The following is a 20,118-nucleotide window of genomic DNA, read 5'->3' as shown; positions in this document are numbered from 1 at the left end:
TTCCCAAGTGGTTTTGCTTTTTGAGTCATTCCTGGGAGGAGAAGCAGGGAGGAGCCCTCAGCTCTGCTTGGCTTCTGACTGGAGGTGCTTGGGAAGCCCCTCCTTGCATTGGGATTTCTCCATCCCAGCACTGGATTTGTTTGAAATCCTTTGGAATCAAAGGAGGTGGAGATTGGGAATTCCAATGTCTTGCTTGTCTTGGAGTTCAGTTGTTCCAGCACTGGCCTGTGCAATAAAATATTGAAATTCAAGCCCTGCTGAACGAACGATCTGAGAGAAAAATTTTTCTCCTTCCTGTCCTTTTCCTAACCAATTCCCGTCTTTCCAATGCTTTTATGTATAAATTGCATTCCAGCACTGGGATGTACAAATGGAAATGTGAAAAATTTTGCCCATTCTGTTGACAATCACCTGAAGAACCAAATTGTCACCCTCTGACCACCTCTGGCTTCTTGTGTGGAAATCAGGGTGAAAATGGAAGTGGAAATGAATGGAAATGGAATTTCAGGGAAATTCCCCTTGGAAATATTTCTCTCCTTCAAATTTAAGACCAGCCTTAGCCCTGCATAAAATCAATCCACAGAAAATAGAACTGTGAATTTACCTGCCAGTCATGGGATTGGCAATCCCTTTGGGATGCCTCAGGGGGGTGAATCCATAGCAAGGCCTCTGCTCTGTCCCCATGTTTGCCAGGGATTGCTTTGGTGAACAAAGAATTCTTCATTAATTAGAGTTGGGTTAACAAAGGGTGAGAAAGAAATGTAAATTTTGGTGCTGAAAGGTGAATTTTGGTGCATAAAGGTGAGGTTTGAGTGTCTTTGGGGATCCCCCCTATAGCAAAATGTCACTGCTGGTGACACTGGCCTGGTCACACCGCGTTCTCTCACCCCTGCAAATGAGACTTTTAGACACTTATGCCAAAATCTGACAAATTGGCTTCTAATTTCAGTGAAAGGACATCTTTGTGAGCCCAGGAGTTCAGCCTGGCTTAGCTCAGGGTTCCTCTTACGCTTTACCCCTCGTTCCTGGATGTCACCCTTTGTTTTCCAGTGATCTCTTGCACTTTCATTAATTTTGTTGAATTTAGATCATAATTACAGCCTTTTTTTCTGGACAGCACCAATCCAGGGGCACAACAACATTTTCTTTTGGGAGCTCAGCCCCGCTAAACCTTTCTCAATCAGTTTTTTTCCAATTTCTTTTAGTTTTCCATCATCCACCTGCCTTTGCCGTGGTCGCTGTGTCTTCCCAGGAGCATCACTGAGCATTCATATCCACCATCTCCAGCAAGACATTTTTAATAGATAAATATATTTTAAATACTGGGGTTTCGAGACTGTGAAAATGAAAAAAAATAGATCTCAGAGCACATAAAAAATACCACGGAGGGGTTTTATTCTCCAAACTGGGCCAGCTGTATGAAAACATTTATTAAAAACGAGCTCCCAAACAGACGGCTCTGCTCCCGAGCATCATTAATTCCGCGCTCCACGTTCCATTTGTGCCGTGCTGCAGCTGCTAATGATGTTCTAGAGCAGGGATGACAAAGGAGAGGGAAAGCTGCCACTCACCACTGGTGAAATAAATTTGTCACCTTGCCACCAGCTCACCTGTAATTGGGGGAGTTGTGTAAAAAAGCCCGAGTAAAAGCCACTTCTAGGAATATTCAGGGATGGGGGTGAAAATGTCAGGGATGTTTTTTTTTTTCAGCTCCTACAGCACAAACCAGGCTGGGAATCATTGGCTGTGAGTCCCTTTACCCTGCACAAATGTATATTGATTAATAAAGGGAGAGCCTGGCCTGTGCTGGCACTTCTAAGTGATAAACAGTTCTGCAGCAGTGCAGAGGGTGTATTAAAGGCTAAGAGCTAATGACTTTTCTGGTGGATGTAACACATTAAAAGCAGCGGGAAGCTGCAGCTATTTTATCACCTCACTAATGTCCCTGACAACATTCACTTGGTGGGAGTGAATGGATGGGAATCCATTTGGAGGAGTAAATTAAAATACCTTAAAAAATGCCTTTAATAATAGCTCCAGAACTCAGCAGGATCAGAGAAGGGAGAGATACAAAAGACCAATTAAATTATACCGTCCATCTCCCTGCCAAGGCACTGATATTCCTGATAATGCTGTGGCTGCTGGATCATTCCAGGAGGATTTCGGTGTCTCAGGTGAGGGAATAATGTCAGGGCTGGAAGTTGGGGCTGTCACAAACTTCCCCCTGTGTCCAACCAAATTTTCCTTTCCCTGCCCCTCTGCACTGCACGTGAAATGGGAATAAATGAAATAGAATCCTTGTACAAGTGACAATTTTCCTATTCCCTGCTTTTTAAGTTTGGGAAGCTGGGTTGGGAGCCAGCTTGGGATCAGGGATGTATTGGTTTGAAGATTATGGAAAGGCATCTCCTCATGTGGATACTTCCAGTCCAGCTGGGATTTTTGGAGGTATTGAGAGCACCTTGGCAGGGAATTCTTGGATTGTCCAGAACTGGAACAGCTGCCCAGGGAAGTGATGGAGTCTTCATCCCTGGAAGAGTTCAAAAACCGTGTGGAGGTGGCACCTGAGGACGTGGTTTGGTGGTGGCCATGGCTGATGGTTGGACTCAGTGATCTGAGAGGTCTTTTCCAACCTTAACCTTGATCCTGCTGAGATCCAACCCCTTTTTGGGATGCTGGGAAGCTCCTGGGTGCTGGCTAAGGGTTGATGTGCTGAGAATTTTGTGGGGAATTCAGGAGATTTGAACAGTTTCTGGTGTGTTTTGGGTGGACAGATTGACTTTGCTGGTGCTGGAGGACAAAATGCCACCACTTTTACATATTCCAGGGTCAGAGCTCCTGGGATGGAGCTTTTGTTGGAGTGGGGTTTTTAAGCATAGCTTGGGCGTCTTTTCTTGTGGAATTTGAGTTCAAAATCAGAATAAATTCACCAGATCTGCCAGCAAAGTTCACCCAGTGATTTCTCCACCCAGTAATTTCCTCATGAAGTCCATAATTCCATTGGGAATGTGGTGACTCTCCCAGGAGAGCACCTGGTCTTGATTTTGAGCCTGTGAGAGATGGAGAATCCAGCTCACCCAGATGTTCCTGTGGTTCATTTAGAGACACAGAGCTCATTTCTGCTCTCCTGTGATCCAGCTTCAGCTCCCATCTGCTGGATCTCTTCATGGCTGGCTGGGAAGTCTGGAATTAAGTAAAAACGAGGAGCTTGGAAAGGATTCCAATGTCACAGGTGTTCAGGAGGTCACAAAGGAAAGGGTTTTTTTACCTTTTTCTGTGCAAATATCATCAAAGTGTCATGAAAGACAAGTCCAGGTCATCAGGGCTACGAAGAACAGTTGAGTGGAGCATTTCTCTTTGGAAAAACTTTCCATGTGGAGTTATCCAGTCACATTTTCCTGTCTTGACACTAGCAAAATTTGTTTCTGCCAGGACAAACTAACTGAAGTTGATGGGAGTGAACATCACACTTCACACTGAGGGTAGTGGGGAAGAGCTGAGCTGCAGCCCAGGGGTTAAATCCATGTCCTGCCTGAAAATCCATGCAGGGAGAGGTTGGATGAAGGGACTCAGTTTAATTGGAAATTGAGGAAATGGAGCCAGGCTGGGAGAACTGGGAGTGCTCACCTGGAGAAGGGAAGGCTCCAGGGAGAGCTTCCAGCACATTCTAGCCCCTAAAGGGGCTCCAGGAGAGCTGCAGAGGGACTGGGGACAAGGCCTGCAGGGACAGGACACAGGGAATGGCTCCCACTGCCAGAGGGCAGGGATGGATGGGATCTTGGGAATTAGGAATTCCTGGCTGGGCTGGAATTGCCAGAGCAGCTGGGGCTGCCCCTGGATCCCTGGAATGCCCAGGGCCAGGCTGGACACTGGGGCTGGAGCAGCCTGGGACAGTGGGAGGTGTCCCTGCCATGGCAGGGGTGGCACTGGATGATCCTGAAGCTCCTTTCCTGTTGAGTCTTAACTTCTTTTTGTAAGGGTTGGGATTAAATGTGTGATATGGTATTTCTTGTTCAGACTCAGATGTTTATTAGTTCTTATCTACGTTACAGTCTCACAAGCTGTGAGGTCTACAGCACTTCACTCTTACAAACTAAAAATGGAGCTCCATCTCTCTCTCTACAAGGCCTTTTGAGGATAAACTGTCCAATTAAGAAATGACACCTAAATTATTTTCACTTTTAACCCAATAACCAACCACCTGTGCCCTGCAATGTGGACTTTTTTATCCAGTTACACAAAACCACCCAAACCCATGGAGAAGGAGGTGAAGAAGAAGGAGCAGCCTCTGCCCCAAAACCTCCATCTTGCTTTATAGATATTACTGTATTCTAAACCCCTAAACTCTGAGTTTCCCACCCTGTGATGTCACACACTTCTATTCAAACTCCACACCCACAATCCCAGTTCTGTCATTCCATTTTGGAAGCTTCTCCATGGCCTCAGGTCAATGCAGTGTTCTCTTGGGGGTCAGTGCCTTTCAGCACAGAAAACCTAAAATTCTCAGTAGCCAGGGTTCCAACACCATCCCACCCAAACCAATGTATGATTCTATGAAATCTTTCTAAGGAAGCTTTTCCTTGCAGTGAAGCCCTATCTGGAGCACAGGTTTATCTCCAATTTAACAAAGAATATGATGAAAATCCCCTTTCACCCACACCCCATCCTTGTGCCTCCTCTCCAGTCTTCCCCAGCTTTGGGATTTGGCCTCTCATAGTCCAGAAAAGCCAAGAGTGTTTCAGCTCTGTGGGTTGAATTTGAAATTACAGAGCTGCTGATTTATTTTTGAATCCTTGCAGAGTTTGCAAACCCTCGTGGCAGCCTCTCCTCTCTATGCTTCAACAGGGTCCGATTTGTTCTGCATTTGCTGGGCTTGCGCAGGGCTGGCCCCAAGAAATGTTAACTTTGTGTCCCAAATATTGAATAGGATGTTTAGAGGAGGGAAACTCTTCTGCATGGCCACAGTAATACAGGAATTAGCAGATTTTATGGTTCATGTTCTCCTTTAAAAAAAAAAAAAAAAAAAATGTACATTTTGCTTTTCATCAATATTCCAGTTCACTGGAGCAAAGCTTTCCTGGATCACACAGTGCCAGGTAAATAAGATTTATCCAAGACCTTGTTTGTGCACTCATTTGGCTCCTGCAACATCACATTTAAAGCAGGGAGAGAATTCCAGCAGATCCTGGGCTCACATCCATGGGGTGAGTTCACTCAGGACCTTGCAGGATAAATCCCATAAAAATTAAAATATCACCTGCATTGAAAAAAGAAAAAAATCCCTTGGAGTCAGGAGTATTTGGGAAGCAAAGTTGTAGTAGGGTGTAGTATAACCATAGTAATGGGCACAACTGGTACTGGAGTAATGGATTTTCCTGGGAAAAGGCTGCGAGAGGAAAGCAGGCTGTCAGATTGGAGACTGTAAAAAGAGATTTTGCTGCTAAACACGGCTTTGAATGGAATTGATACATTCTAAAAACTCCAGGCCTTTGTAAAACCTGGATGTGCCAGGAAGAAAAGTGGAAAAATGGTGTTATCACTCCACATGGGATAACCACGGATCAGAAGAGGGAATTTATACACTCCTTTTCCCTCTGTTAGCTAAAAAAATAAATTAATTTAGTTGGTTCAGGGCTGGTTTTACTCCTATTTTATTGTTTTACTGTTCTCTTTTATTTTAGTGTTGGTGCTGGAGTAGGGCTCCAGGTCGGCTCCCCAGGGCACTGATGGATCCAACTCTTCCCATTCCCACTCCTGTGGCCTCAGGGCTGGTGTTGGCTATTTTAGAGCCACCAAAGAGCATCAAACAGCCCATTTATCCCAAAATTCCAGGCAAACTGGCTACCTAGCTCCTGCTTTTCAGGTTTCAGTGATTCCCATCTCTGACTCTGCTCATTTAGTGAGAGTTCTTCCATTTTTGGGAGAAACTTGGGCAAAAAGCCCCAGTTTTTTATCTCCCTTTCCCATTGCCCTCCAAGGCACCTACAGCACTTGATATTTATTAGCACTTGATATTTATTAGATATTTATTTATTAAATACCTGGGTAGGTATTTAAGGAATTTAAGTTTTGTCCCTTGGGAGTGGTCCCAAATCCAGAGCTGTGGCTCAGCACTGAGACTGAAGAGCTTTGAAAATGAAAACTTTCCCTCTTTCCTGTCCTGCTTTAATTACAGCTGGGCTCTGCTTGGTGCTTAAAAATCGTCAGGTGTCAGCTAAACTCCAGCTTAAAAATTAGATCAGGCTTTAATAATTCTTCTCCTTTAAGGCAGCCCTCATCTGGTGCTTTCCTCTGCCAAGGCATCTCGAGGAGATATTTTGTGATGGGCAATAATCAAGGAAAAATGGACAACTTTTCCAGTGCCAAGGTCTCTTCCTCCATCTGCTGTGTTTTGGTGAAGACATTTCTGAGCAGGATATTCCCATCTTTTGTCTGCATTCCCCAGGGAAATGCAGCGAGGGAATGGAGGTTCTCCCTCCCAAGGCATGGGAAAAGCTGTGATTTCTGAAAAAAAAAAAAAAAAAAAAATCAAGGGGGAAGATTGTTCCCCTAATCCAAGCGCTCCTCACAAGCGAGCTAGAAAATAAAATTGAGCACTTCCCATCCTTGGGAAAGTCCCAGCCCAGGTTGGACGGGGGTTGGAATAACCTGGGATAGTGGAAGGTGTCCTGCCCGTGGCAGGGGTGGCAGTGGATGGACTTTAGGGTCTCTTCCAGCCCAAACTGTTCTCTGATTTTATGCAAAGCTGAAAGTTTTGGAGGTTTGAGCTGTTGGTTTGAATTTCTGCATGCCGAGGACTCGTTGAAAATCACCTTTATTGTCCTGAAACTGTGTTTTTAAGGAACCCTTAAAAAGACAGCTGCATTGTTTTACCTCCAGAGCTCTCTTCCTCCAGTCATTTCTAACCCTCTTCACTGGGGTTCCACATGGCAATAACCCCAAAGGAATGGCTGGAATACTGAAATCCCAAAGGAATGGCTGGAATACTGAAATCCCAAAGGAATGGCTGGAATACTGAAGTCCCAAAGGAATGGCTGGAATACTGAAATCCCAAAGGAATGGCTGGAATACCGAAATCCCAAAGGAATGGCTGGAATACTGAAGTCCCAAAGGAATGGCTGGAATACTGAAATCCCAAAGGAATGGCTGGAATACTGAAGTCCCAAAGGAATGGCTGGAATAATATCTCCAGAATACTTATGGAATTTATATATATATCCATAGATAATATGGAATACATAATATGGAATATATAAATGCCATGTATTGCTGGTGTAATATCTGCTTGTTCTGTGCCACCCTGCAGTCAGAGCAGGAATTCTGCCTGCCCTGGAGCTGCTTTGCATCGCCAGAAGCTCCAGCCCAGCTGGGAATAAGGAGCAAATCAAGGGATAATGGCAAATGTTTGCAAAACCCATTAAAGACAAACCCCACAGTGTTAATAACCAGCGGTGCTCTCTGTTTTATCCTCATCCCCAACCACAGCTGAGGGACAGGAGGGCGTCGGGAGGAATTTCTTTTTATTTTTAGCAGCCTTCAGCCTCTTTGAAAACCTTGCTGGAGGAGTAATGAACCATCCCCTCGGCGTGGCGTTGGGATTCAGGTGTGAGGGGCTGGAAATTGTTCCCGGGATGAGTTTCCTTGTTAGTGTGGGTTTTTTTTTTTTAACAGGCTCCATTGAAGTGCCTCGCCATAAAATTAAGCTTTGATCACATCCATTTGCTGTTAACGAATCCAGATGGGGCAGAGGCAACGGGATTGTGGCTCTGGGCTAATGTGTGAGCTGCCTTTCATTTTGGGGACTTTCAGATGCTCCAAGGCTGGCCCAGCTAACGAATCCAGCTGTCCCAAATGTCTCCTCAGACAGGGTGTCCCCAGGGACACCTGCAGAGGTGGCAGCAGGGCTTCGGGAAAGGTTGAGATGTCTCAGGGAAATGGCCATTACGTATCTGGCAGCGTCTTCTTTCATATGGTAATCCCCTTTCTTCTCCCTTTTTTTATTATTTTTTTTTAATCATTCAAGTAGCTTTGTGTTCCCTTTACATCAATAGGTTTTATTCTAAAATCCAGACACCGGCAGGACCTTTGCTGGAATTTTAATGTTGTTGAGGAAAATGAGTGGGGAAAACTCCATAAACCCCACAACACTTTCTGTATTAACAGCCACTCGTGGGTTTTTAGGTTGTTGGTTTTTTTTTCCAAATGCTGAGTTACAAAAAGAAATTGAAATGAGCTGGATCGAGGCCAGGTGTGATTCCTCCTCGTGTGGTTTTGTGTCCACCCTAGGAGGGTTCACAGGAGGATCCCTGGCAGGACAGATCCTGCTCCTGGGAAGATCCTGCAGGGGATCAGTTGATTCCATGGATCTGCTGGAAACCCCACCCTGGAAAAGGAAAAATCTGATTATCCACACAAAAAGGAATTGCTTTTGTCTTCTGTGTTGCTACATGAGCAAAGGAGGATTTTCTTCTTTTTATTCCTGAGGAGTCAGTGGTGACTTTAATCCCTCAGCACGTTTCTCAGCCCATCGTGGGCATGCCTTTAATCTCAAACCACATCAGGCTCTGCTCAGGTGAGACCCCACCTGCAGAGCTGCTTCAGTCCTGGGGACACAGCAGAAGGACCAGGAGCAAATCCAGAGGAATCCATGGAGCTGCTGCAGGGCTGGACCCCTCTGCTCTGAGCCAGCCTGGGAGAGCTGGGGGTGCTCACCTGGAGAAGGGAAGGCTCCAGGGAGAGCTTCCAGCACATTCCAGGGCCCAAAGGGGCTCCAGGAGAGCTGCAGAGGGACTGGGGACAAGGCCTGCAGGGACAGGACACAGGGAATGGCTCCCACTGCCAGAGGGCAGGGATGGATGGGATCTTGGGAATTAGGAATTCCTGGCTGGGCTGGAATTGCCAGAGCAGCTGGGGCTGCCCCTGGATCCCTGGAAGTGTCCAAGGCCAGGCTGGACCCTGGGGCTGGAGCAGCCTGGGACAGTGGGAGGTGTCCCTGCCATGGATGGCATGGAATGGGATGATCTTTTCTTCTCCAAGTGCAGTTGGGAGCCAGGAATATCCCAGGAACAGCACAGGTGGTGCCTGAGCCCTCAGGGAACCCCCTATCCCAAGGATTCGTGAGAGTTCCCAAAGAGAACGGGGTTGGAAGGTGCTTTTAAACCAAGTCAGGGACAGGGAGCAGAGCAGGATCAGTTCCTGTCCCTCAGGGGTTGCTTTGGAGGAGTAGGATCAGGGATCAGGACGATGCTGCCACGCTGTAATAGGGAAATCAGTGGAGAGGTGGAAGCTGGGCTGGTGGGGGTGTGGCAGAGGTGGCCGTGTGGGGGTTGATGAGATTTTGCTGTGAGTCACCACCTTCTCCTCATGTCCTGATGAACACAGGAAGGGGGACTCTTTCCAAATCCCTGGGATTCTCCCATATAATTTGAGTCCAGAATTTCTCAAATCAGCCAGGGTTCCCAAATGCTTCAGTATCTTCCTTTGCCTTTTCTGCAGTTCAGGAATAACCCTTCACTCTACTGAGACCATTAATAATTCGATTTATATCAACCTGGGACTTCTGTGACCTCCCCTCTGTCTTGTTTGCAGCAACAAAATCAAACACAGTGGGCAAAATAAATACAAACTGTGCCAAGTCACCTTGAGAGGGCCTCAGAAATCCCAGAATTCCTATGGAGCAGTAGAAATCTTGGACATTGTTGGATATATGATACCTCCTGCAGGCTGGAGGAAACCAAACCTGCTCATTGGGTGTTTTAGTGTCACTGTGGGCTCTGTTTGTGGTGGCAAGGTGAGGATTGATCAAAGCTTGAACTGGATGGTCTGGGAAGTCTCTTCCAACCTCAGTAATTCCAGGATATGTAGGATATGGAGCAGCACTTTGCACTGTGTGTACCTCTAAAAATCACTTTTGCCTTTTGAGGTTTCACCTAATGAAGGAAAGACTTGGTGAACTTCAGGAAGTGGCTCAGAAACCCAAAATTCCCGAGCTGATATTCAAACCCTTAAACCACTTTCCTCCTTTCCTTGCCCAGTTTTTTCCTTTCCCTCATTTGTTCAGCCTCGCGGGAGCCGCTGGCAGAGCATCAGCTGCACCTTTGTGACAACAATTAGCAAAGCAGGAGAGGGCTGAGATAAAGCTTCACTGAGCTGCTGCTCACACCTGGGTTTTGTCCCCTCCCCAGAGCACGGTGATCGTGGAGAAGACTGTGCAGGACCTGATGGACCTCATGCATGACCTGAGCGCCTACTCGGACCAGTTCCTCAACATGGTGTGCGTGAAGCTGCAGGAGTACAAGGACACCTGCACCCTGGCCTACAGGTACAGCCCAGGACAACAGCCCAGGGGGGAATGGCTGCTCTTTGGGCTTGGCTGTTGTCTTGGTTTGAACAGACAGGTGTCTGCTCAGGAAGGCAGGAGCCTCCCCTGAAATGGAAAAGGCAAACCCCCTCCCTCTGAATTGTTGTAATTTTGAAATTAAGGGGCTCTCAGGCAAAGATATGGGAATAGGAATAACAGTTCTTTGCTAGGAAAATTAAAAATACAAATGCAATAGTACAAAACAGAAAACAACCCACTGCCAGAGTCAGAACAGAGCTGACCCCCTGTGGGTCAGGGAGGTGGCAGCAGTCCCATCCCATGGTGGCTCAGCCCTCCTGCAGTGCCAGCTGTGCTTCTGCTGGAGCAGGGATCCTGGACAAGGCTGGAGCTTTCCTCTGAAGCTCCAGGGCTGCTGGAGATGGGCCTGGGCTCCCTCTGGGAATGCAGTGGAGAAGAAAGCTGCTCCTCTGGCAATGCAGTGGGCAAAGGCTGCTGTGGTGTTGCAGGAGTCAGATTGGATCCAGGTAGGAATGCTTGGCTCCTCCCCTGGGTGGAGCATCTCCCCATGGGATGATGGAATTTTCTCAGCCCTGCAGGGACACTCAGTGGCCATGAAGAGAAGAGATCTCCTGGAGGGAGGATTGGGTGTGGGAGAGATAAAGAAAACTGCCCCAGGAGCAGCAGAGAACTGCCCCATCAGATAGGAATAGAATACACACCCCCACTTCTGCCAGCAGTGGTCAGGAGTGGTCAGGGGTGTTTCCTTCTAGGGATAAAAAAGCTGGAATAATGGTCAGTGGAATTGTGGGGAGTTGTGGTTTCCCAGTGGATTTATCCACATCACAGCGTGGTGTAGGGTCTTGAGATGTGGATGGCAGTAGTGGTAGAGCTTAGAAATTACTCCAGTTCTTCCCTTAGTCAGGCAGGATGAGACCTTCCAGGCCCTAAAGGAGCTCCAGAAGAGCTGCAGAGGGACTGGGGACAAGGCCTGCAGGGACAGGACACAGGGAATGGCTCCCACTGCCAGAGGGCAGGGATGGATGGGATCTTGGGAATTAGGAATTTCTGGCTGGGCTGGAATTGCCAGAGCAGCTGGGGCTGCCCCTGGATCCCTGGAATTGTCCAAGGCCAGGTTGGACAGGGCTTGGATCACCTTGGGACAGTGGAAGGTGTCCCTGCCATGGCAGGGGGTAGAAGTGGATGGTCACTTCCAACCCAAACCATTCCAGAATTCCATGATAAAAGGTGACCTCAAGTTGGCCACTGAGAGTCTAAAATGTCATCTTTAAAAATAAATGGCTGAATGTGACTTTTGCTCTCTGGTAAAGTAATTCAGATTCTTCGTTTGAACATTTGCAAGGAATTCAGATTTATTTGAATTAATTCCATTGAGATTTGGGTATTCAGGTCTCATGGCAACTTAGGAATTTCAAGATGGGAGGAAATAGCCCTAAGTTGCAGTAGGAGAGGTTTGGACTGGATATTAGGAAAAATTTCTTCCCTGAAACATTGGTCAGGCATTGGAAGGAGCTGCCCAGGGCAAGGGTGGAGTCCCTGTCCCTGGGGGGATTTAAAGCCCTGTGGATGTGACACCTGGGGACATGGGTGGCCTTTGCAGTGCTGGGAATGGTTGGATTCCATCCCAGAGGCCTTTTCCAACCTAAATGATTTGGTGATTTTAGGAATCAGTAACCACATGAATCCACACACTGCGTTTGGTGAAAGTCTCCCAAATCAATTCTGTAAACTGACAGGGAGTGACCAAATGCTCTGTCCTTGTCCCACTGGCATTTTGGGATGATCCACCCCTAACATTCCCCAACCGGAGCACAGAAGATCAAGGCAGCACAATCCCACTGGCTGTGGACGTGTTTGGGTTTAAACCCTTCAAGTACTTGATTTATCAGTGATTTCCTGGGCACATATCAATAACTTCTAAGGGCATCCCAGTTATCCATCTGTAAAATGGCCCTCCTGGACAGGAAAACCAGGATCATGCCCTGTCCCATGGGGATAAGTAATTCCATTAAAAACCACTACAAGATGCTGCAGGAATGCGGGCTGGAATAGCTGCTCTACATCATCCCCTCCGTGGCTATTGAGCCTGAAAATGCCCTTGTGCTTCCTGACCAAGAAATTACTTCCCATTGCCTGATTTTATTCAGGAAAAACTTCATCCGGCAAATGGGCTCATCATCATCATCATTAGTATTATTATTAACAACAGCAGTGAGCAGAGGCTGAACTTTGCTTGAACACCCCCCTAAATCGAGAACTGCTCTTGTGCCATTGTCCAAAATATTCCTTTTTCACCCAAAACTTCCCTGCCTGGAGCCAGACAATGGATTTGATTTGTTTGGCTTGAACTTGGCGGTCCTTCCTTCCTTCCTTTGCCATTCCTGGCTTTGGCACCTGCTGAGGGCTAATTAGGACAACGCTAATTTGGCCATCTCCTGATTGCAGTGAGAGGAAAAAACAGGAAACGTTCTTGTTTTGCTGCTGGCAAAGGACTGAAATAGAAATCCGTATCCATTCCCGGGAATGCAGGGGAGCGGAGCAGCTCCCGGCCTTCCTGCTTCCATCCGCAGGGATGTTATGCCCTCTGCAGGGATCTGGGCTCCACACAGCCCTGCCCTTTGCTCCAGGGTTTTCCCTGAGGTGTTGGGAGGGATAAATCCTGGTGTTGGCAAAGTTGGTGGAGTCAGGATTTTTTACAGCTCCTTAAAATCAGGATGAACTCCTTGGAGCTGGGAGTCAATCCCACATGGCAAAGCTGGCGGAGCATGGGCTGCTCTTGGGATGGCAAAGAGTGAGAATTTGGGAAGGCAGAGAGGTGTTTTTGTAGGATTCGTTCCTTCAGGGGGAATGTGAGCAAATGTGGGTGAAAAGCATCCAAAGGGAGGCTCCTCCAGGCAGGATTTGATCCGGAGTTCTCTGCGGGAACAGCTCGGGAAGGACGTCAGCACTGGGAAATGCACAGCTGAGATTGTTCATGTCTGAGCTCCCTTTGGCTCGTGTTTTCCAGGGATTTAAAAAGAAAAATATCAAACCTAAGGGGGCTGGATGGGATTGGATGTTCCTATAAATAGCAGCTCTCGTGTGTTAATTGATGATGAATTTTGGGAGTTCAGCGTAGGTGAGGTGCCTCCTGCAAATCGCATTTTTGTCCAAAATTCCCATTCCAGTTTGCCACCCAAACTGTTTACAAACGTCAGCTCTGATTTCTGACTAATTGATGAGAGGCTGGGGCTGAAAACGCAAATAAAACAGGGAGATGGAGCCCCCAAACCTCCTGCCGTGCTGGCAGCACTTCCCAGTCGTGTCCAACCCCCGTCTCCAGCAGATTTCCAGGAGAGCAGCTCAACTCCGAAGTTTAAAACAATTTTATGTTGAAAACCTGAGTATAAAACCGTTTTTGTGGGATTTTTGGAGATACTGAAAGGAGAAACCTGCCCAGTTCACAGTTGCTGCCCTTAACATGAGCCCTTCTTTTTAATCCTCTGCCAACACCCTTCTCCAGCAAAATTTGCTGCCTCAAATACAAAAATTCATCTCTTTCCATGTTTTTCTGCACAAATTTGCCAATATTATTCATGTCCACGCTGAAGTTGCACACTTCTATTTTGCTGTCCACTCTAAGCTCTGTCTTGTGTGTCCACCCCCTTCTTCCCCATCTTCATCCTCACCTTGTTCATTTTTGAACCTCTCTGAAGGCTCTGAATCCCTCGCCCAGATGAGTCTTCTTAGTCTTAAAAAGAAATGGGGATCACCAAAATGTGGTTCAGAGAGTTCAAGAAGTGATTAAATCCTCTGGAGGTGCTCAGCTCCCTCTTTGGAGGCAGCTTCTTGTGACCAACCTCCTTTGGCTGAACTCTCTCAGCTAAATTTGGGGGGGAAAAATGGGAAATAACTGGGCCTGGATCGCTCAAAATGGTGAAGAGAAGAAACCCCTCCTGCTCTCCAGCCAGGCAAAATAAATCTAAGCCCCCTTTTTATTGAGAAAGAGCAGATTCATTCATCCAAAATGGGGCAGCAAAACAGGAATTTTTGATTCCCTGGGAAATGCTTTTACCACTCATTTTGCTGCTTTTTAGTGGTATCTTCCCCTCCTTGCATGACCTTTTGGGGTTTAAGTTGCCTTTTTGACCCTTTTTGGGGCAAAGGTGTCCCCTCAGGCTGTGGGTGCCTGGCCCAGCTGCTTTTTAACCCTTGGCAGCATGAGCTCAGCATGGAAACATCACCCTGGCCGTGGGAAGAGGGAAAAATCATCCAAAAATCCACCTGGCACAAGGCAGAGGAGCCCACTTAGCCCCTGTGACTTCCAGATGTTTCCTGCTGGAAAGCCAAGGCCCCCCCAGCTGTGTCCAGGGATATTCCCATGTTATTTCCCATAAGAGAAATGATTCCTCAGAGTGCAGGATTGGTACCTGGGAAGGTGTGACACACACCAGGATTTTGGCCACAGCATCAAGGCTGTCTCTCCCTCACCAGCAGACTGGGAATGGGAAAGATTTTGGGAAAGACATATCCAGGACAGCTGTTCCAGACTGATATTCCATATTTTAAGATGTCTGCTCCACAATAAAAGGGGTTTTTTTCCATCGTTTTTCCTCCCTCTGTCCTCTGAGGAGGATGGAGCAGCTTGGTGGGCACCTGGATCCTGCCAAGGTCAGCTCCCTATAGCAGCAGCAGGAAAAATTACGGAGGAGTTTGGGATTAGGGGAGTGGGGGTGAAAGGAAGAGTTTTGAGCTGTACTAAAAGATGTCACCCTGTCCTGGGATAATTCGCTCAAGGACACAAATTGGACGGACACTGACTGAAGGTTCAGAGGGGGAACACTGGCTGGGAAGCTGGGAAGAAAATGTGGGAAAAAGGAGTTGGGAAAAGCTGGTTGTCCATCGGGGATGTTCCACCCCCTTCAGCATCTTCTTGATGAGGGTTGGCGTAAAACCAACACCAGTAAAAATCAGGAGGCTGTGGAGCCCTGGGAAAGAGTGAGGATGCAATTCCAAGGGATCCAGGCAGGGCTGGGGCTGTTCCATGGATTACTTTGGAGCTTGCTGATTTCAGTGGATCCATGGATCTTGTCCATGGACTCCCCTGGATCCCTGCCAGTGTCCATGGCCAGGTTGGACAGGGCTAGGAGCATCCAGGGACAATGGGAGGTGTTCCTGCCCATGGCAGGGGTGGATCTGGATGGGCTTTAAGGTCCCTTCCAACCCAAACCATTCCAGGATTCCTGGACCCATGGGTAGCACCAGAAGGTGAGGAATGCAGGAATTGTGGATTAGGCTCTTGGAAAAGTCTGACCCCGGAAAAGGAAAAGCAGGCTGGGTTTGGAGCTTGTCAGAGCATCCCAACATCGTCCCCCGTCCCCTCCCCAGCACTGACTCCACAAACAATTGGGATATTGAGGATAATAAGGATCATAAAACAGAGAGGTGGCTGTGTGTATCTCCATCAGGACACTCCCAAAGGTGCCTTGGAGTCGTGGGTGTCTGAAGGGCCATGATAAGGCTGGAAATAATTGAAGAGAGCAAACAGTGGACATGGAGAGAACTGAGCTGAAAGGGGAAATAACAGGGAGTAATGGGATGAAATGGAGGAAAATAAAACACGAGCTCGGTATCAGGAGTTTTTTTATCCAAGAGTTGGATTTGTTCAAGTGTGAAATAGACTCCCAAGGGAAGGAGAGTATTACTGCAGTCTATTAAATGTGCAGAGGACAAAGCCCTGGCTGATGTGTTCCCTGGAACAGTTGTCTTGCCTTGGCACAGCAATGCCCAGATATCATCAAATCCCCTTTTTCCATCCCAGATGTCAGAGCTGCTGGTGGAGCTCTTTTATTCCCCTCAGTTTTCACCAGGGTGAAAAATAAAAGACCTTTTTTTTTAATTTTTTTTTTTTCCCCTGAGTGGAAAAACACCAACTCCCTCCCAGCAGCAGAAGGCCAAATGGGAATGTTGACGCCGAGGTCTTGTGTGGCTGGAAACAAAGCTCAGCCTTTTGTGTGTGACAGATTGAACGTGAAACTTGAAGGGAATGAAAATTTGTTTGTAAGTGCATGTGACAAATTCGTTTTCACAAATCCTGTGTGGTTCCTGAGCTGAGCTTGTTTTCCTGGAGGATGGGGAAAGGGTGGGATGAGAAATGAGCTGTTCTCTCCGGGATGGATCAGAGCTGGCTCCTGTCTCGGTGCCTTTCTTGCTGTTTTCCTTTGCAAAGCGCGGCTGCTCGGGGTGTTGTTGTTTTTATTTCTATTTATTCCCCAAATCAGCACCTGAATGCTGCTGACACCTCATCTCTGCCCCAGCATTCCAGCCTGGATCCGGGAGAGTGTGGCTGGAATGGCTCTGCCACGTCCGTGTCGGGGTGCTGGGCTGTGGGAGTGTCTCTGTTGGCTCAGTCCATTCCAGCCTGGAGCCAGCTTGGAAGAGCTGGGAATGTTCACCTGGAGAGGAGAAGGATTCAGGGAGAGCTTCCAGCACATTCCAGGGCCTGAAGGGGCTCCAGGAGAGCTGCAGAGGGACTGGGGACAAGGCCTGCAGGGACAGGACACAGGGAATGGCTCCCACTGTCAGAGGGCAGGGATGGATGGGATCTTGGGAATTAGGAATTCCTGGCTGGGCTGGGATTGCCAGAGCAGCTGGGGCTGTCCCTGCATCCCTGAAAATGCCCAAGGCCAGGCTGGACAGGACTTGGAGCAGCCTGGGACAGTGGGAGGTGTCCCTGCCCATGGCACGGGGTGGAAATGAGAATCTTTAAGGTCCTGGATTGGCTCCTCCAAATACAGCATCCAGTTTGTCTCCTGAAATTCCCAGTCAGGAATTCAGATCAGTTACCCTGCCAAAAACGTGAAACAGGGAAATTCTTCCCAATTGGAACCCAGTGTAATCCCTGACTCAGTTTCCCACATAGGATTTAGGTGGAATCTCCATCTGGAGATGCTTTGGATGACTTGGAAAGAAGATCCTGGACCCTTCATTCCCCTTCCTTGCTTCACCCCTGGTCCCCAGGCTGGGCCAGCTGTGGGGGGAGGTGGTGGCTTCCAGCCAGGTGTTCTGGGCTAGTCCCACCTTGCAGTGACCCCACCATGGGCAGAGGCTGCTGAGCTCCACTGACATTCCAGAGGAAAACGATCCATGGAAACACCAGTGCAGGGTGACCTCCTCCAGCTGGGTGCCAAACTGAATTCCCAGAGTTGGAGAATTTAGGAAAATGGCCCTTTTCCCATTTAAAAATGTCTCAAAGTCCATCAGGAGTTGTGTGTTTAAGGGGATTCCCTACCCTGTCCACCCGCCTCGCTGTCCCCTCCGTGTGTGGAATTCCTCTCTGGATCCTTTCCTCACTGCTCAATCCCCATTTGTGTGATATGGAATGTAACAAATAAGACAGAATGAAATGAAAAGTGGCCCAAAAAGCAGGATTTGCTCCTCTCTGAGGTGTTGTTGCCTCTTTCCCTGCAGGACCATCGTGCAGTCGGATGAGAAGCTGGTGATCAGCGCGTCCTGGGCCAAGGACGACGATATCAGCAGGCTCCTGAAATCCCTGCCCAACTGGAGCAACATGGCTCAGCCCAAGCAGCTGAGGCCCAAGAGAGAGGAGGAGGAGGATTTCATAAGGTAAAATATTGTGGGAAGGTGTGAAAGGGTTTCAAGGAGAGCGGCAGCAAAAAGTAGGAACAGATTTACGGTGGTTTCGTAGCTGTCGTGTCCACAGGTGCGAGGAGAATCATGGAATCATCTGGGAAATGGGAAAGACTTTGTAGATCATCAAGTCCAACCATTCCCAGCCCTGCCAAGGCCACCACTGGCCGTGTCCCCAGGTGCCACATCCACATGGCTTTGCAATCCCTCCAGGGCTGGGGACTCCACCCCTGCCCTGGGCGGCCTTTTGGGGGAAGAAATCTTCCAAGTATCCAACCTGAGCTTCTCCTGGTGCAATTTCTGCTCGCTCTGTTGTTCAGACAAAGCCATTTGGAGTTGTCTTTGTGATCCAAGTCAGGGAAGTGCCTGAGATTGGAGAAGGAAAGGATTGTTTTGAATCCAGGCAAATCCTTGTCCTGCTGGTTGGTGCTGCTCTGATCACCCATGTGATGAAGGGAGCAGCATTTTCTGACCTGAAGGAGGGGCCAGCTGGTTGTACTGGGCAGGAATTCCCAAAATCAGTGCTGTCAAAGGAATTTTTAATTTGAGCCATGACCATGGTGGAGTTTCCCCTCCATCCCAACTCCAGGAACTAAGGGGAGCAAATGAAAAATTCCAATATTTCCAGCAGGAATTCTTTTGGAGACAACTCTCTGTGCCCAAACCAGGTTGTTCCTACCTTTCATGCCAGTGAAAGCCTGGAAGGAGGCAGACTCCCTTCCCCTGCTTGCTGGGAATGGCTCAGCTCCTGTGAGATTCCAAAGCCTGCACATCCCCATCCCTATTCATCACTTCCTTGATTGGCACTTGGCTGTGAAACTGGAGGAGGAGGAGGAGGAGAAGCTGTTGAAAATAACAAGTCTAATTTGCCCAGATTGTCATTTTCCTCTTTCCCTGCCTGGAAGCCCCGTGACAGGGAGGATGCAGCCTGGAGAGGATGGGATTTGTGGGGTCACGGAAGGGTTGGCAGCTTGGGCAGGGATTTAAAACATCCCCAGTGGAGCAGGGGGAGGCCGCAGAGCCCTTGAGGTCTCTGTGCAGTCCCTGAGTTGAATTTCGTGGATTCAGTCCTCACCTGCTTTCACATTTATCCTTCATTTCCTCACCTGGGAAGCCCCTCCTGGCTCTCCCTGTGATTCCCAATCCATCAGTGTGGGATAGCAAAGCTCCAATGGGCTCTGCTGGCTGAGTAGAAATTCCTGGCCAGGCAAAAACGGATGGCCGAGCTCAGCCTGATGCTGAAAGAACCAACATTTTCATCCTAATATGCATTTTATTGCATTCATTCCATTCTCCTGGCCATTAATTGAAGTATTTTGTGACAGTGGATCAGAGGAGCTCCAATGGCAAGCCTTTAGGAAAAGCCTATTAAGCCATCCACACAGAATTTCCTGGGAAAAGCTTCTGTGCCGTGGCTTTTTTCAGCCCAGGCTTTAGGACAAAGATCTTTTCTTGGTATCTGTTTGCACAGAGCATCATCTGCTAAGCCCCAGTTCCTCCCAGTGCCCTGTGAAAGCTCCTGTAGCATTAATTTAAATCATAATAATTGGTCTGGGCCAGATTTAGCCATTGATGGCTTAGAAACTTCCTCCAGGATGAGTGGTGGTTGAATAGATCCCTCCTGAAAGCTTCAAAATAAAATTAATTGCTCATCCAATTTTTTGTCATCCTCTTCCCATTTAAGCAGCCTTTCCCCAGCCTTTTCTCCTAATACAAAGGAACATGATTTCTTCACTGCTGCTGCTGCTTCTTTCTCTTGGCACTGCTGATGAATTGGGAATAATTCTGCCTGGACACTGCAGTGGAGCCAAAGGGAAGCAGGTCCTGTGGAATCCTTGGTTAGCAGAGAATGGGAGAGCTCATTTCATTATCATTTCACCTCTAAGATATTTAAAATTTCAATATTTGGTGTTCGTGGGCCCTAATTCTTGGCTAGCAGGGCAGGACTACACATCCCTTCCTGGAAAAGAAGGTTCAAGCCTGATAAAATTTGGGAAAATTTGGGACGTGGAACTACCCAGCAGCATCCCTTTATGAATATTGGTAAATTAAACAAATCCTTGAAGTTCACCAACAGTTTTTGTCCCGTGGCAGCAAAAAAGATCCACGCCCAGCTTTCCTTCCCTCCCTAACTTTCCTGTAACTCATTT

The 20,118-nt window shown here is 47.8% G+C and overlaps 1 protein-coding gene and 1 long non-coding RNA gene across 2 annotated transcripts in view; one reads left to right on the top strand and one right to left on the bottom strand.

The window, feature by feature from the left end:
- EXOC4 (exocyst complex component 4) overlaps nucleotides 1-20,118 on the top strand; it is a 309,715-nt gene that overhangs the window by 246,184 nt on the left and 43,413 nt on the right. Inside the window, exons 12-13 of the mRNA XM_068189371.1 lie at nucleotides 10,185-10,321; nucleotides 17,789-17,944. Of these exons, the coding sequence (XP_068045472.1) occupies nucleotides 10,185-10,321; nucleotides 17,789-17,944 (293 nt within the window). The remainder of the gene's footprint in view (nucleotides 1-10,184; nucleotides 10,322-17,788; nucleotides 17,945-20,118) is intronic.
- On the bottom strand, nucleotides 1,794-3,738 carry LOC137473589 (uncharacterized). The gene is made up of 2 exons (XR_010998875.1): nucleotides 3,269-3,738; nucleotides 1,794-3,183 (listed from the first exon to the last, which is right to left on the bottom strand). It is a non-coding gene; the product is annotated as an uncharacterized lncRNA (long non-coding RNA).

Source organism: Anomalospiza imberbis, chromosome 5 (assembly GCF_031753505.1).
Source record: "Anomalospiza imberbis isolate Cuckoo-Finch-1a 21T00152 chromosome 5, ASM3175350v1, whole genome shotgun sequence".
NCBI lineage: Eukaryota > Metazoa > Chordata > Aves > Passeriformes > Viduidae > Anomalospiza > Anomalospiza imberbis.
This window is presented reverse-complemented; position numbering and strand designations above follow the sequence as displayed.